The sequence below is a fragment of the Puntigrus tetrazona genome, chromosome 21 (genome assembly GCF_018831695.1).
Source record: "Puntigrus tetrazona isolate hp1 chromosome 21, ASM1883169v1, whole genome shotgun sequence".
Lineage (NCBI taxonomy): Eukaryota > Metazoa > Chordata > Actinopteri > Cypriniformes > Cyprinidae > Puntigrus > Puntigrus tetrazona.
Genome location: NC_056719.1, coordinates 4,808,630 through 4,827,056, shown reverse-complemented (window position 1 = coordinate 4,827,056; position 18,427 = coordinate 4,808,630). Strand labels below are relative to the sequence as shown.

Below are 18,427 nucleotides of genomic sequence, written 5' to 3'. Positions count from 1 at the left end.
TGCATTTTTGAATGCTTTTAGAGATGATCTCATAGTTATCGCTGGGATTTTTATTGCTTTCTTTATGAAAGAGTGATGCATGGTTTCAATCATGCCATTTTAAAATGTAAACAGTGACTGAGAAAAATCACTAAAGCTGAGTTTTTAAAGGTACAGAAAATGAATTAATCGTGTCACACTTTCCCTCTGTACGTGCAAAATCGTTTGCTTTACAGATGCATTTAACCTCTTAGAAGTGAATAAAAGAAGAAAATGAGCTTTTCTCAGCATCACGGACGACACTTCTGCTAGGTAAGGAGAAATATATTTATTTATTCATGTGAAACCGATAGAATAGCTTTTTAAAAGAGGAGCATAAATGATAAAAAATGTCCATTCCATGTTTTTTTGCCTTTGTTTTTCTTTAAATATTACATAAAATAAATAATTTATTCCAAAGCAGTCAGGTAAAGAATGGAGATATCAAATACAGTGGCTTTTGCATGTTAATAATGTTAGAGTTCTTTACGCTATGGTGCTAGCTTGACTAAATTCGGATGAAGGATGCGGGGTCTCCGTCTCGGCCTCTCAGTCTTGCACCTTGAGCAAGTGCTTCCAGTAAGTGTTTGCATAACTTTCGGTCCACTGAGTCACAGAGTTTGAGAGTCTGTTAGAGTGTTTCGTATGAGTTAGTACAGCATAAATAACTGCATCCAAAGGTCACACACACAAATACACACAAGCAATACACTCTGTGAAAGGTCTCTTCAGTTCATTCTGGGAGGTTGCAACGTCCGATTCCTCTCCGTAGGTTTTGGTCCAACCTTTCCTTTGCTAGAAAAAGGTTTGGCATGATAAAAAAAAAAAAGTCCCATATTTTCCCTGGTGCCAATAACTTAAAAACAAATATGTGACAACAATCGGACTCAGTGAAAAGGAGTTCTCTTAGTTTCTTTACATAGTGCCTTCTCCAAACTGTCCACAAATTCCAAGTCTTTCCTCAGTGCAGTTAAATGTTCCCTTTTGGTGGGGTTGTAGCTACACGATAGGAATGGGAAGAAAGTGTGTGGCTGTGTTTTTTCTCCGGGTCTTTTTGGCTCTCATCGGCTTCCCGTTGGCCATCAGGCCCACGAACATGGGCTTCTTCCTGTTCCTCCACTCGGCCGAGGCGTAGGTGTTGTACCTGTTCTCCTCTATCCGCTCTATCAGCTTGCAGTCGACACCAAAATCCTTCTGAAAGAAGAAGACATGCTTGAGTCACTTTGAGGTATTTGGTGATGCAGTGCAGTTTGTTGATTTATTTAAAAACCATATCAGTATTAATAAAAAAACACCTTTCATGAAATGGATACAATGTTATACTATAATTACTTGCATTATTATATAATATATAATATGCTGTTATAATATGACATTAAAAGGATCAATACATATTAATATAAATAATATTCCTCTTTTTTTCTATTTATGGAATGAAATGAATGTATTATTAGTAGTGTTATCAAGCGATTGATTGAGGGTAATTGCATCCTAAACAAATGTTTTGATTTACATAATATATATGTGTGTGCTGTGTACATTTATTATGTATACACAAATATGCAGTATATATATATATTGAAATAAATAGATGCTAATTTTTAGATAAACTGTGTCCACTACGATCTTTACCATCTTAACATTTATCAAAATGGCTTCTGCGATATTCGGAAAATATTCTTTTTTATTTTAAATACAAAATATTGTTATAAATATTATCAATATAATATTGACACATTAAAATTAATATTAATCTGAACGTCTGTAAGAACATCTGTAACTTTAATTTTTTTTGTTTGTTTTTAAAATTGTATCCTCCACTATTTCTCCTTCACTCACAGCACCATCATTTTTATTCCTCACCTCCACATTTTATCCTTTAAAATCACACACAGACATATATATATATATATATATGTGCTTTTTTCCCATCATATAAATAGTAGCGAACGTCACTTTATTGATATTTCAACAGACCCGAGGGACAGGACGATTGCATTTTAGGACTTTCCCCTTCCACTCTGTTGATTTCACTTTTGAGAAATGTACAGCACTATTTTTGCCTGTTTCAGGTAACATTTGCCATTCATGAGAGCGGATGAATGAGAGGCGATGGGGCTGGAGAGAACTCGGAACAAAGAGCGAGCAGAGGATTGTATGGCTGGATTGTGAATGGAGGAGAACGCATGCATGGAGCAGTATTGGAGGAGAGACTACAGTGTAAAGAAGAGGGCCTTCTCGGCTTACTTTTTCAAAGATGACAGAACTCTTTTGCTCAAGCCGACTTTTGCTGGGGGATTATTTACAGGCAATGGAGTGGAACTGTCCTTTAAAACAACCCCGGGCTTTTTAAGTGCCCCGAGACATGAGAAATAGAGCAGGCTCTCTGACATCAAAGCCTCTGAGAGGGACTAAGGACTGACGGATCTTTCTGGAAGCTTGTAAAGAGCTGAATTTCTATAAATAGTTTAGAAATTCTGAATGTTGTTTAACAATTCCCGATAAGAACTCCCGTCTTCGGTTTGGACAGGATCACGAAACGTTATCATTATTTGTTGTGGAGTCCAGTCATTAACTATAATTAAAAGAGAAAATGATGCTTACCGCCCCGTAGACCACCCCTTTCTTGTTAATTGCAAGGTAGTAATTGCTTTGAATCCCCTTGATGGCAACGATGCCCACATCCACAGACTTGATTTCGAGTGTACCTAGAAAACAAACATAAACGTATAATTTACATAATGTCCACATTAAAACATTGCAGGTTTTAGAGCTTTCGGAATTATGCAAATACTTATTTTACATGAAACAAGGTGCACTGCTGGTGTCGTATGAAACATGTAATTGCATAATGACATAAATTAAATGCAAGCCTAAAATGATAGAACAGGTAACAAATATCAACATGTAAATATAGGTAAAACATCACAGAAATGACCTCCTCGAACTTTACCCACAATCCACCTCATAACAACAGTGCAACAGTCAGAAATTCTCTTATGCAGGAGTACTTATGTTCAAAAGTGCTCATTTATGGCATGAAAAGTCATATTTTGTTGTCTTTGTTGGAGTTTTGAGAGCTGAAAGGCATGCTGGAAGAGCTTTGTAGCCATTAGTGATTCAAGTTGTGGTAACCATTACTGTTTTGCCTTTTAAAAGGCAATTATGTAAACCCATAAAGCCATCACGCTTTAGATGGGATTAGTCCCAGACCAAAGCATGTCCTAGTCGCACACAGGGCTATATGATCCTATGTCGTTTGTGTATGGGGTTAAGAGAGCTTTTGCCTGCAGCTTCTGGCCTTTGACGAACACGAGCAGTTCAGTTTACCTCGCTGTCTAAGTGAATTCAATACTTATCTGCAACTATTCAACAACACAAAATTGTAAAAAATAAATAAATAAAATATATAAATCACGCTTCTAAAGCAAGTGAATGGCCTACCAATCCTGCTTAAAATACTAGCATCTACCTCCTTACTAGTTTAGGGTAATTAGTGCTGGTCTAGCTGGTGATGCAACCCAGTTATGCTGATTGACTTAGGAAATTATGCTGGTTAAGTTATTGACTTAAAGATAGATAAATGTCCAAGGACATATTCCACTTGTTATTTTTGGATTAGAATCTATCCCCTTTTTCTTGATCTTAAAGCTATTTTTAGCTGTACAAAACAGTCCTTTGTTGGCACTGTTTTGGAAGTTTTCTACAGAAGGGGTGTCCCAATCATTTTGTCAATATAGTGAATGTGCAGGTCACTGGTGTTTGGTGATGGGTTTTTGGCTCAAGGACTGCATTTAAAGTCACACCAGAGGTGTTCAGCTGGGATTAGGAGTCAGCTTTATGCAGACCAGTCAAGTTCTTCCAAACTGACTCAATCAATCATTTCTTTTTTTAACCTTGCCTTATATACAGAGGGATTGTCATGTTAGAATAGAAAAAGGTCCTCTCCAAACTGTTGCTATAAAATTGGAAGCACACAATTCCCTAGAATATCAGTATAGCATTATAACATCTTTATACATCACTATACAACTCCTCAAAGCTAGATAAATCTATCCACTGATGTATGATTGTTAGGATAGGATAGTATTTGGCTGAGATACAACTAATACCACATATATTGATTTAATGCCCTAATGATTTTTTGCAAAAAAGAAAAATGTCAAATTTTGACCCATACAATGTACTGTGGCTATTGCTACAAATGGTCCATGGTCACAAATACTGTATATGATAAAAATAATTGTGGCTGTATATGTCAGTCAGATGGCCCACTCTAGAAAAAAGTCAATATGTTACATATCTGCTTACAGAACTATGTATAAGCGTCAGAGTCTTGCCTAACATTTACATCCGAGTTTTGTGACGCAGAAGAATTGTATCCACACCTGTGCATCAGGAGCGCAAGCGCTGCTACAACAGGCGGATTAAGTGGATCTGAAGGCAGTTACTCCACATGAGCTCAGGTTGCAATCACCGAGAGAAGATGTAAGGAGACCTAGTCCTCTATCCTCTCTCCTCCCTCGCCTCAGGTTCATGAGCAAGAGCAACAGAATAAAAGGAGGGGGCTCAGAGATGGGATCACAGACTCAGTAGGATTAAGGGGGAATAATCCATGATCAAAGAGTAATAGAGCGGACAAAAGCAATGGAACGGCTGCCCAAAATGACACAAGCGTATATAAATTTTGACCAGAAATCCCTAACACCTATCACCCATCCCTATGCGAGTGATGTCATGTCATGTGTGCAAACAACATGTCATGTCTACAGTAAATTTGGTGGCTCTTTAAAGCATGCTATGTCAAAATAAAGCCTGAATCGTCTGGCAGAAAGCACCTGTTTGCTTTCGGCTATTTGATGTGGTCTGTCAAACCAAAACACACTGGAGTCTTTTTTTTTTTTTTTTACGACTCCCTCACGAGTCCCAGGAGTGTTTCTCCTGTCTGCATTGAAGCTGAAATGCAGGTCTGCAACAAAAGGCTGGATTTATAAAACCAAAACATCTCTGAGGCATCTAAGCGACAGGACTCTCTGCGTGCTTTCTTCTTCCACACCATAAACATTTAAGATCTGCCTCTCTTTCATTTCAGATTTCTGCCAAATACCAGGTATTTAATTTGAGATTTGACCTGAAAGTACAGAGAAATGTTTTAAGTGTCTTAAGTGCAGTAAGCTCTCAAGCGCATATTATCTAATCAACATTTTTAAGACATTACCAAGAACAACAGCTGTGCGTGCAACAAGTCTGTTAAAGTTTTATTTGGCTCATTAAAGTGTGTATACACGCAGTCATGTAAGAGTTAAACCTCAGCAAACCTCTACAGTAGTGGTTCTCAAGCTTAATCGGTAACTGGAGACCACCAAACACCTGAGAGAAGTCAACAACATGAAAATAATTACTTACAATTTTGAACAGTTTAGTTATTGTAATCCTAAACTAATAACTATGAGTTACTGAATAATACTGAGTAATAATCAAAAGCCTTTTAAGATGCCTTTTAAGATGCGTAATGTATAATTTATTATTATTTCAGTTTTAATAAATTATTTCATTTGCCAAGTCAACAGTTCTAACTTTCACTGAAACTTTTTATCTAATATTTATATTTTACTTCACCTTTTATATATATATATATATATATATATATATATATATATATATATATATATATATATATATATATATATATATATATATATATATATATATATATATATATAATATTTATATATTATTTATGTGTATTTTTATTATAAAATGTATTTTAAAATAACATAATTATTTTAAAATACATTTTATAATAAAAATACACATAAATAATATATAAATATTATATATATATATATATATAATATTTATATATTATTTATGTGTATTTTTATTTATATTTATATATTATTTATGTGTATTTTTATTATAAAATGTATTTTAAAATAACATAATTATTTTATAATACATTTTATAATAAAAATACATATAAATAATATATAAATATTATATATATATATATATATATATATATTTTATATATTATTTATGTGTATTTTTATTTATATTTATATATTATTTATGTGTATTTTTATTATAAAATGTATTTTAAAATAATTATGTTATTTTAAAATACATTTTATAATAAAAATACACATAAATAATATATAAATATTATATATATATATATATATATATATATATATATATATATAATATTTATATATTATTTATGTGTATTTTTATTATAAAATGTATTTTAAAATAACATAATTATTTTATAATATATAACATTTTCAATAATAATAAAGGTTCTGCTAGTTATAAGAAATTAATTATAATTTTTGTATTTATTATTTAATGTCGGCCAGTCAACTCACAGACCCTAATTATGGTTTCATATTTTATGTATTATTTATTGGATATTATCAGCCAGAAAAACTCGCTGGCCACTTGGAACCTTTCACACAGCATAGTTTGAGAACGGCGCTCTGCAGACAGTAAAGTCTTGACTCATAAGAGCGTGATTACTTTTAAACAGTTTTCCTGGCAGAATCAATGTTTTGTTACATCTATATCACGGCGCTCCGGTATTCTGACAAACACAATTTCACTGCCTGCATTATTCAAAGCACTAGCCAAGGCATTCTCTTAATTTTTTTTTTTTTTTTGCGGTGCAACCTAATCCTCCAAGTATTCTTGTTTTACTCCCCGTTAGGGCTCAGATTACAAAGACTTAAAAGCCTTGGTGCTTAACAAGCCTGGCCCCACCTTACTCAAACCCTGCCTGTGAGAGGCCATGTGTCTGTGACATTACACTGCCCATGGCCCGACGGTGGTCCAGAGAGTCCCACCCGTAGCCTAGCGTGATCTTCCCTCAGTAGACTTGGCTCTTGCCCCAGGCTCTGTAGGTGGCCCTCCCTCCTTCCCGCTTAACGGCGTTCAATGTTTTCTTGGCAGGGTGACAGAACTCAGGTTATCGCATCTTGTGGTAATTACAAAAATCCCACAGCCTCTTATTTGTAGCCTCGTGCAACCTGCATCACCACCAAAGCCTTCGAGAGAGTGAAAGAGACCCCCATCCACTTCAAACGTGTTTGAAAACAACAATTTTTATCGGGCAGACGGACTTTTCCCTAGCAGTGTTCAGATTGGATCGTTTCCAGACGTCAAAATAATAATCTTACTTGCACTCGGGAACCTTCGACTTCTTGTCAGCTCTCCACACCGGAGCAAAAAATTCAAGTCATATATTACACCAGGGTGCTTAATTGTCCTGGGAACCCTCGGACCGCCACGCCTTTGACACGCACGTCTTTTCAATTAACCCCCCGTTTTCAGGACCATAAAAGGAAAAGGGTCCCCATTAAAAGGCATCTTTGCTGCTGACCCGTCATTGGCTTGTGATGACAGTGACTTGGACCTTTGATCTGGGCTCTGCGGGCCCCAGGCTCCTGAGCTCAGGGAGATCAGTGGACGGGTCTGGGGGGCCGGTCTCATTATCCCGTCCTGGCTCTGCTGGAATACACTGCTAAATGATTTTTTCCCAGTACAAATATCTAAACATTTTTCAAGACTTTTACTTGACAGGAAAAATTACTCAAGGTGAAAAAGTTGAAAAAAATTAGGGTCAGAAAAATACACTTCATTCAAAAGGAAAACTAGTTTTTTTTCTTACTCCACTCGCCATTTGCTCTTGTTTTAAGCACGAAGCCATTTAATATTGTGATATTAAATCTTATTATAATGTTTATCAAACAAATGTATCTAGATTTAAGAATATTCTGAAATTTTACTTAAAAAAGAGCGACCTTTAAGAACTGCTTATTATTTGTTGGAATGTATGGAGAAATGCAACGTTTTTATATTAAATGCTACAAAACAGAGCAGATGATGATAACCTGATGTTCTTGATACTGTAAAAACAAAATCCATGAAGATTTTTTTTTAATTAGCCTTTCAAGATGGTTTACAGAAAGCATATGTGGCCTCTGCAGACAGACTCAGAATAACAGCTATACTTTTTTCAGTGCTGTGTTAAAAGCTTTGTGAAGAATGATGATTTTTCTTAAAACAGTTTTGTTCATTTTTTCAGCACCTCATAAACAGGCTTTCATTACTGATTTTCCTACTGAAATTTGCTAATAGAGCACAAACTCACTGTTAAAGAGAGATATGCAGTCTGTTCTCCCTCACATACACCCGTTTATTGTACAGTAACTCCACTGCATGTCTGTCTTTAGGGCTCTAGATCCATATTGTTTGACAAAACATAATGACCAGCCTGCTAAACCGAGCACACACTGCAAAAGTCAAATGTTGCAATTTTGGTTTACAACTGTAACTGAAAGTCTGCGACAGTGCACACAAGAAACAGTAACTCTTTAAGAGTGTGCAGTTTTGTAGTGTTTGCTTAAAGAAAAACATTGGATTGTGTTTAAAAAGCTTAAAGGGACAAATGATTTAAAGCCAGTGACTTGCCGTACGGCTGATGTGTATTTGAATACATGATAACATTACGGTTCTTGGGGGCATATGGTTCAAATGCGCAAGTCTTTAGTCTGAGCTTAAAACACAAGAACTAGCTCTATTTCATATTACGTAATGCGTCCACGGACAGTAGTGAAAACAGTAGTGCTGCTCTCCCGCTATAAATCTACTAAAATGTGACTCATTGAAACAGCGCATAAAGAAAAGAAAGACAGAATATGAGTACAATTCTTCTTTCTTTCCTCCAGTTGCTAGGCTTTATACTCCGAGCCCCTATACATATGGGTTATCTTGAGATTTACATTTACGCACATATTTTGTTTCACAGCAGAAAAAATGTTTTTAGAGCAACATGAGGGTAAACGATGATAGAATTTTCACTTTTGGATGAAGTATTATCCCTAAACTCTAAACATACTTCATGATATTCCAGATCACCAGAGCATTGTAAGTATCGTGTTTTTGTTTGACTAACTGCCCAGGCATTTGTTAACCACCCTGCACACTGTCAGAAGACTGAAGATTTTGTGCTCAACTAATTTTTGATGACAGATGGATTTATACGGTGTTTGCATTGCCTGGGCAATGAAACCACTGAAACACTTTGCGCACATGCAACCGTGCATGCATCATCCCAAACACACATATAGCATACCCAAACATCCAGACAACCTTCTGTGGCTGCAAACGGTTTCCAACCTCCTTCTAAATGTCAGAGCAAACACCCATCCTAATGGGAACCAATGCAAGACCACTCAAACTTCCTGCTCTCTTCTTTGACAGACCAGATGCATCTCTGCTCACACTGGTCCTCGTCTCTCTTCAGTGCTTTGATGCGCCAACCACTGCCATCTGTTCAAGCACACATCTCTTAGGAATTCCCCTAGGAGCTTTTGAGAAGCTGTGTTTGAGGAAAGCTTCACCCTGCTCTTATTTGTCCAGTGCTGTACCATATCAAACACTTAACAGATTTATAGGACACTGAAAGAGTTGTTCCCTTAATCTTTCCTGTTCAATGGCTTGATAAACCTAAAAAGAACAACCTGTGTTGTAACTAAACTCCTTGTACCTGTCTCAGTCTTACTTTGTAAACTGCTCAATGATCATCTCAAAGCTTATAGTTCCCTGAAAACAATTCCAAAACAATTGTTGTCTCACTGGTTTGTGGGCAAGTGTGCTTTTAGTCACCGTCTGTTGGCAATCAGACAGACCGCAGCAGAAAAGAGACATTGCTGTTTCTCCCCAGAACATCTCATGGCACAAATGGTGCTCTGCTTAAGGTAATGGGGTCAGAGGTTAGGCATACATCTGGTCTTCCACTCCTCCAAGTTGAACTTTAAGAAGGAAAAAACTGGATGTATTAACTACATATGTTGTGGGTCTTTAAAATATGGACTTTTACTTCGTTTTACATGTTAAAATGATCAAATACATATTATGGTACATGATTTTGAAAAATCATGTTCCTTTAAGCATGAAGTGCTAATAGTACATAATAGTTGAAGATCAGTGTGAGACTCTGTTCAAACATATTAACTAAAATAAATAAGACACTATTTATAAAAAAAATATTTAGAACATAAATCACTGTTCAAAAGTTTGGTGTATGGAAGGTGTTTTAAAGTTGTTATAAATATGTCAAAGTTTTTGAAAGAAGTTTTTATCTACTTACTAAGGCTCCAAGAACATAATTTACACGATTGTCTCGATCCATTTATTAGGGAATTGCTGAATAAAAGTAATAAAATCTCACTGAGCCCAAACGTTTGAACAGTGGTGTAGATAGAACAAACATAATAGAACAATGGACAGCTTATAAGTACACACGTCAACGCTATCAGCATGTTGCATTTTTGAGGGCCGTGTATCTTGTGGTGATCTTTAAAATGTCTTGTAAAAACCAACTTTGTTATTTATGAATCAGAAAGGAGAAAGTCTATGAGGACATCAAGGTCAAAGAGAATGAAACACCGACACTAACCTTTTGCACATCAGCTCAATCCTCATAAGTCATTTTTATTACTTGTGTGGTTGGGATTTCCCACGGGAGCTATAAACGGGCACCGTAACCACAGAGAGCACACATGCGCACACACACACACACTTCTGAAGAGTGCCATCCATGTGGCCAGAGCCGGCAACATGTCATTTAAATTCACACATTGCACATGTTCATGTACACCAGTGAGTCATTTTACAACTACATTTGAGCTGCAAAGCAGGAGGTAACTGAAAAAACTGATGTTCTGATAAACATGTAGTCATATAGATTATAAATCTGTGATCAGATATCATGTGAAAATGATTACATTACTAGTAAGGCTGCACGATTTATCGCTGTGTCAAAATGTTTTGTTTGCGGTGGTTGGACATTATGACCCATCACAGACATGTTTATTATGTACATGAATGTAATGACAAAACACCAACAAAAACTAGCCGTAGTGAGTAAGAATACTTCAGAGTTCAGTTCATAGTGGCCCCAAGAATGTTGCTGATGCTCAAAAAGTATTGGAAGTAACAAAGGAAAATGCATTAAGGGTAATTTTTTGTTAGAATTTACTAAATGTAATTTCTAATTAAAAGTAATAATAATAATAATTATAATAATATTTTGGCTCAGCTTGTATGCAGAAGTCTCACATAATTGATTTATTTTAAGTTTATGTTTGATAGCATTAGCAAATATTAGGGACATTTTGGCATTATCATGCCCTACTCCCTAGCATCAGTTGATTGTTTTCCATTTTGTCTCAGCAGACATGCTGAGAGCTGCTTGCAGTTATCTTGTTATTGTTCCTGATGAAAGATTTAATGTCACACCAGGCCCTGTAAGTCATAACAACAATGCAGCGCAACGCTGCCCAGCAGGCTGTGTCCATCCACGCTGGTTTTTGAGAAACGCTTGACAGAACAGACGTATTCATCTTTCTTTCTCATTAAAATCAAAACAACTTTTATAAAAGGTAAACCGACAGAAGCTGATGAACACAGGAGGATAGACAAGTTATGTACATTAACGTTCGTTCAGCAAACAAAAGCAAGGGTTTGTTTGTTTGTTATATAGTTGATAAGATTCAGCCTAAAGCATACAAAGAAAAGCAACACCTGAAATAATGAAATAACACCCGAGTCATTTATATTCACTCATGAAGAAAAACAGTCTTCAAGTATGTCACTCTGACCAAAGCTAATGGAGTTTGGCCTGGAAACACCTCATTAGACCTGCAATAATCTGTATTCTTAATTGAGCCCTATTAGATTAAACTGATCTCAAATGGAGTGAGAGATGTATAATGACCGCTGGCCTGACCCTTGTTTGATCTGCTGCCCAAGAGCTGACACGAAGATTGGAAAGACCCCTGCACTTTAGACCTTACGATTCAACCAGTAGTTGAACTCTGATCGGACAAATCCTCTCAATCAGAGCTGTCAAAGACTAATGATCCTCATTAACAATTTCCTCTGGCCATGCCAGCACCAGAGGTCTACGCGCTCGTGTTGCCGATACTGACATTTTCATCAGTGCCGTGTGATAAACACAAAACAATTGGGCAGAAGAAAGAGAAGGCAAACAAGATCAAAACAGGAAAAGAAAGATTAAACTCGGGCAGGTCCGTGTGAGAGCTTTTGCATCACAGTGAGCTTGTTGTTAGGCTCACTCAATACACAGAGGACAGCTCCGAGTTCCAGCACGGGGTGCCGTTTCCAAAAATGTCTTGGGGGAGACACAATGTGACAAAAGTGATACTGAGCTGATGGATTCTGAAAGGAAATCAAACAATATGGGTGGGATAGGATTTCAAGCTGCACATAGACAGGTCTTTTGTGGACTTGAAAACTAAAGAAGGCTGGACTTGAGAACTCAAACATGGACAAAGAGACTCTCTGACTGGGAGTTTGAATCTGGGAAATGTAACAATCTATCATACTTAGGCTCTCTGCAAATATTTTTCCACATCAAATATGCAAAACAAATATTGGCCCACTCATAAAATACGGGCTTTTGATTTACTGCAAGTGTTTATGGGGGTGTAAATGTAAATTTTGCATCAAGATGTGACATTTTATATGTGCATTTCTGGTAAGTAAGCTACATTAATGTCTCATTAAAATAAAATACGTAAATTCTTCTACTTTATGCTTTTCCACAACTATATTCTGTAACTCACCCAAAACTACTGACTTTGAGTTCATTCGACTGTTTGATTTCAACATAATGCAAATGAGCTTTTCATAAAAATTGGAAGTTAAAGATATAGTTTTAAAACTGAGTTTGACAGCTCAGATCTGTGCACAGTCTTTTCCCTCTTGATAAAATTCAGCTCTATTCAAACACAGGATCTTCAAACGCAAATATAATTGTCGACATGACGTCAGTCAATATACAATGACACGCCATGCCGTTCATGGGAATATTGCTTTTGTTAACTCGAGAGAAATATTATACCGCATAGGGACTGGTTCCTTTTAAAATGCCAGTGGCTCCAACTGGAGTAAAATCATTTGAGGATGTTTTGATGTTTCAAGTACATGATGATACATAACATAGCAAGCCACTCATTTCTGCCCTTTTTTACTGGCATTTGCGGCAACAACAATGGTCTCTGATTACAGAATAAATCAAGCAAACACGCTTGTCGTAAACGTCGCACACTAACATTTCACCGTGCCGCTGTTTTAAAGCGAGGGTTCGCAGGGAGCACTGCTGCTACCTTGTGGGCACCAGAGGCCTTTCAAATTCAATTATAGCGCCCGCAAAAAAGCGCAGGGAAAGAGGAGGGATGGCAGAGGTCCAATCTGTTTTGGAGAAATGATCCATTCACCAACAAGTGGTTCCCCTTTGCTATGCCTCCCGCAGACATTCCAGGCCATATCCACACTTTAGATATATCAGCACTGAAACAAGAAGTGAATCCCCGCTGAAACTCAGTGCATCTGGCCGGAACATTATTACCAGTATGCTTCATGCCTTACGGGTCATTGTGGGAGCTAACAAGGACAGTGCAATGTTTTACATGTGGTAAGCGAGTGGCGGGAATCTTTTAACATGTACATAGTACACTGGCATAGGGACAAGTACAAAAACATGGAATACGATGTGTATGTGTTTTAATTTACATGAATGTATCATTTAATTTAAATGTATTTAATTTATTTGTTTCCAAACAAGCACTAATAAATATAAATGTAAACATTTAACGTCTGCAACGGTGTCCAGCTTTCTGGACAAACTCTTTGATGGTAGTTAAAAGCCTTCCAGAACTCTTCAAGCCTGGTCTTGGATTTATTAAGAGCCTTTCTGTGCAGCACATTTAAAAGGCAGTTCAGCTAATTGAAATACCCACAGCCATGTCTTGCGGAGTTCCAGCACACCCTAGTCTAAAAAAGCAGAACAGCACGCACATGGGACCCATATGTCAAAGCCTTTTTTATTAGCGGCAATGTGTGTGCAACCTACTAACGAAAAAGCGCAGAGGGAGAATTGGGAGTGTGGTGGCCAGGTGCTTTGAGCTCCCTGCCGGGTGTCTGGACATGCCACGAACTGTAAAATTAAAATTCTTCTGATTATTCGTAAATGAACATGATAACAACAGAAAAAAAGAACCAACAGACATGCGCTTGAAATTAATAAAAGTAGGGCGTTTGACAAGGGAGTCACGGCAGCAGTAATAAAGATAAGTGATGGGATGTTCGGGAGTAACTTCCAACGATCTGCGCATTTTACAGAAAGGAAAGGCTCCCCTGGTAATTTCAAATTGGTTCCAGGAAACCTGCTCCGAATAAATCTACATTCTGAAACCTAAGGACCAACATTAGAGCCGACTACCTCTTTAGAGCAACGCGTGCAAAGCCCAACTCCATGCACAGCAGCTCGCGCCCACCAACATCAGGTAAGGTTTATATTATCTGCTGGATGTTTGACTGCGAAATCAAAGGAGGCAGGAAATAAGCAGTGCCATTTCTTCTATGGGACCCACATGTGAAAGGAAAGAGGGAAAAAAACGTGTGTTACTCACTGTACGGATCGTCCTTGCTTTTGGTGCCGTTGACTTTTCCGTTCTTATCGATCCTGAGAAAGAACTTCTGGTAGGAGAAGAGTTTCCTCTTGCGCACGTCCCCCGTGAGGTGGTTGTAGCTGCGCACATGCCGCCCCACCACGGCAGACGACGAGGAGTTGGCGCCCCTCGGGGCACGTACGGCCCTGTGGGTGTCATGGCAGGCCACAGGCAGAGCCGAACACAGGAGCAGGAGCAGCAGTGGCAGGGAAAGGCAGGACAGACGGAACCAGGCTGAGGCACCCTTAGTCACTTTCCATTTGCACATTGTCCTGGAGCTCGGAAGACTAGGAAGAGCCTCACAGAAAGGTACATGCTGAAGAGCTGGCCGGGAGAAAGGGTGATACCAGGAGGTGAAGCCCAGTGAAGCGGTAGCGTCTGCTTATGCTGCTCAGGCTGGATCCGGTTCTCCTCGTGTCCAGAAGGAATGTGTCAACATCCATAACTCAAAACACCTCCGCGGGGAACCGCTTCACCTCCTCCTGCTCTCTCCCACGTACAATCCAGCCAAGAACCCCTGCTCTGTTGGACGAGGGGGAAAACGAGGACAGCAAGAGGAAAGGAAAATGTTCTGGAGAATAACAGCAAAATGACCCGAATGCAACAGGCCAGCGAATCTGTTCTCGATGAAACGAGAGGAATCCACAGTAGGAAAAAAAAACTGTAATCCCTGCTGTGACCAGCTCTCTCAGTGTCCCTCTGATTAAGAGTGGGTTTCCTTTCTGCTCACCACTGAAGTGCTGAGAGGATCCTGAGGTGGAGCAGACTGAGCTCTGACACTCCTCTCACCTTATTTATTTGGTTCAGGGCCCCAGATGTAATCTCTTTAGCTAATAGGGAGACTATGAAAAGCAGTCGGCTTTGAAGATCCGCGTGTGCGCGTGCATGTTTTGCTTGCATGTGTGCGTCAGAATGAGAGGCGACGAGGGGCATTTTTCCTCGCCCCTCTCCTATCTGTCTCACTCCGTTTCTCCCAATTGCCTCACCCACTCTCAGTGTCTCCCTCTCTCACTGCCCCTCCCACCCCGATCCCTCCCATCTGGGCTGGGAGCCCCATGCGTCGGCCCGTACAGGTCTCCTCCGGCTAACTGCTGCAGCCCCCCCGTGGCATGTGAGCCTTATCAGAGACACCTGGAGCTGATTGCCGCTTTTCCCCTCATTTACCACCGTCCTCATCAGTCTTCCGTCCTACAGTAGGAACAACAAGACTCAGATATACCTGAACTGTTTGTACCTTCAATACACATTCGGAATCAGTTTATAGCAGCCTAATAAAGTCTTCTAGCCGTTAAACTACATTTAATGGGCATTTACGACGAAGAGACGTCAGTGCTGTCGTGGGACAGAGCTCACCCTGAAAACAATCTTTATCTCAAGACTGGTTAATTTCCTTTTCATATTGTCCAACAGAATCCGTATCTCCGCTTTTCTCCTCTTGTTCGACATCCCTCTGTTTTTTGGTGGAAAAACCCAGCCAAATTCAACTTCTGCCAAGTGAATATCATTCATATCATATTGGGCACATCTTCATTCCTGAATTCCACCCTGTTGTGCAGCCGAGAGCCAAGTCGGTTAGTATTTTAAACAAGGTGTGAGAAGCACATTAAAGTGAATTATGTGAGGCGTGTCCAGAAGGAAAAAGTTTATTTATTGAAATTCTCTGGTCATCTTGTGTAACAGACTGACAGACTTAGCTTACGTCAAAAGAGCTGTTGGCATCGCGAAGAAACGAGGAAGCTGATCACTGACCGGGGGAGACGTTTACTCATTACGGGTGGGGGGAAGGGCTGCAAAAAAAGAGGGAAAAGAAACATGTGTTAGCGCAACAAACTGCGCTCTCGGTGTTTAAATGCCAATATGAAACAATATGTTAATATAATGTCAAGAAGTGTAGGAAGTCTCTTAGAAGTTTTGTTAACAAACATTTCCAATGTGCTCTGAGAAACAATTAAACTTTTGCCAACTTCATTTATAGTTTACTTAGTACATCGTATTGTTTAGCACAAAGAATTGCTTGGCAAATCATTGTCATCATTTTCTATAGCCCACAAGTTCAAAGTACGATTTCTCACATTTTCATCACTGCAAAGATGTGGGATGCTGTGTCTGGGGTTAAAACAAAACTTCACTGGCACTGGTTCCCTCTAGTGAGACAAAGTTTAACAACAGGAGAAAACCCGAAACCCTAGACTAATCCTCTCAAAAGCTCACGGTTGAAGACAAATGGCTGTTTTCAATCTAAGGTGTTCTCTCCCCATAACCCTCATGAGCTCCATCTACCTAGTGCTGGTCTAACCCGGTGCCCGGGATCCTCAGAAGTGTTGGTTCAGCACTTAATCTCACGTCTCCTTGCAAACACCTTGGTCTTATCACACACTTACTCTGTCAGACATTTCCGGCCAACACTAGGGACAAGGAACCAATCAAGAGAATGAGATCTCTGGGAACTCTGATTATTACAACACACTTAATTGAATCTTAAAGAGGACCTCAGTGTTCTTATAGTTTCTAGTGAATGTCGGACCACCCTGGAACAGTTGATAGATGATGAATGTGTTTTTGCTTAAAAGTATCTTTTATATGTTTGTATATATGTTTTTAATAAAAGTATGTTTCAATATCTGCTTATCTACCTGTTAAAACATATGAATGCCTGTGAAATATATCTCAAATTATTATCAGCATTGTTTTTCGATTTTGTAATACACTATTGTCTAATAATCTTTTATTATTTTACAGTTATTGCAGCAATAACTTAATTAAATGTTGCAAATAATGTTTTAATGCTTTTTAATGTTAAATATTTTCGCATGGAAAAATACATTTAACAAAAACAAAAGCAAGAAAACATACATAACCAACACACTTTTGGATGAATCATAGATATTTCACAGCAAGGTAGAGCAACAACTGCGGGTACAGTTTGAAAGCGTTACTATAAAATCACCACGCTGTATGCATTTTTAATTGAGTCATAGATTATATTTTGATTTTACATTTTGGGGAAAAAATGTCAATAAAAATCTGCTGACCAAGTTTTCCTTTTTTGTCTTCTCAAATAATCATTATCATATTAAAGCAGAGACTCTGGGGCTACAGACTGCCATTCACGGAGATAACCTATCTATGGAGGGATTTGTGAAAGGAGCGAATATGAGACAGCCAGAGGATTTTTCCCAGCCAGCCTCTGCCACTGAATGTCCTGCAGTGTTTCTCATTGTTTGCTGCCTCATAAGAGATAGCCAAGAGAGCCTGAGAAAACTAAAAAACAGCACTATTTAACGGAATTCAATCTGTCCCAATAGATTTGAATCGCTAACTTACATGTCTGAGTGTAGATTCTATCTGGCTAATGAGGGGCCTGAATCCTTCTCTGTTACTTCAAAGGGGGTGAAATTCTACCTTTCTTGCAGTGAGGACCTTTGCCTGGTCTCTCTCTCTCTCTCTCTCTCTCTCTCTCTCTCAGGTGTGTCACTGTGCAAGCTAAAAGAGAGGGTTTCAGGCAGAAAACTTCCAAAGGACTGTTTGTTCCTAAGTTCTATGTTGAAAGCTAAATATGGGTAAATATACTGGCCAGTTTCAAAGCCTACATTTATCTTGCTCTCATTTAATCCAAGATTTTCTTAATGATTAATTTACAAGCCAACCACAATATTTAAGAGGAAACTCCAATACCGCTCCAGCATTTCTATGCAGGAATGGCATTGGGCCCCTGAGCTTGCAACCAATAAGGCAATTCGGTATCTTGCTTCTAAACAGTATGCACTACAAAAATGCTGTGCAATTCACATCTGCTACAAGCGGCGCACCGCAAAGGGAAGTGTTTAACACCTTCAATGTGAGAGAAATTTCCCTTTATTTAAAATAAA

The 18,427-nt window shown here is 38.4% G+C and overlaps 1 protein-coding gene across 2 annotated transcripts; it reads right to left on the bottom strand.

Annotated features, from left to right (window-relative positions):
- Nucleotides 1-292: 292 nt before the first annotated feature.
- On the bottom strand, nt 293-15,559 carry fgf10a (fibroblast growth factor 10a). Of its 2 annotated transcripts, none has more exons than XM_043220875.1 (3): nt 14,520-15,559; nt 2,623-2,726; nt 293-1,209 (listed from the first exon to the last, which is right to left on the bottom strand). In XM_043220875.1, the coding sequence occupies exons 1-3, from the start codon at nt 14,824-14,826 to the stop codon at nt 1,018-1,020; spliced, it is 603 nt and encodes a 200-aa protein (XP_043076810.1). In that variant the 5' UTR covers nt 14,827-15,559; the 3' UTR covers nt 293-1,017. The 2 variants fall into 2 exon arrangements, with proteins under 2 accessions (XP_043076810.1, XP_043076809.1); XM_043220874.1 differs by having other exon boundaries at nt 293-1,212; nt 14,520-15,555.
- Nucleotides 15,560-18,427: the final 2,868 nt, after the last annotated feature.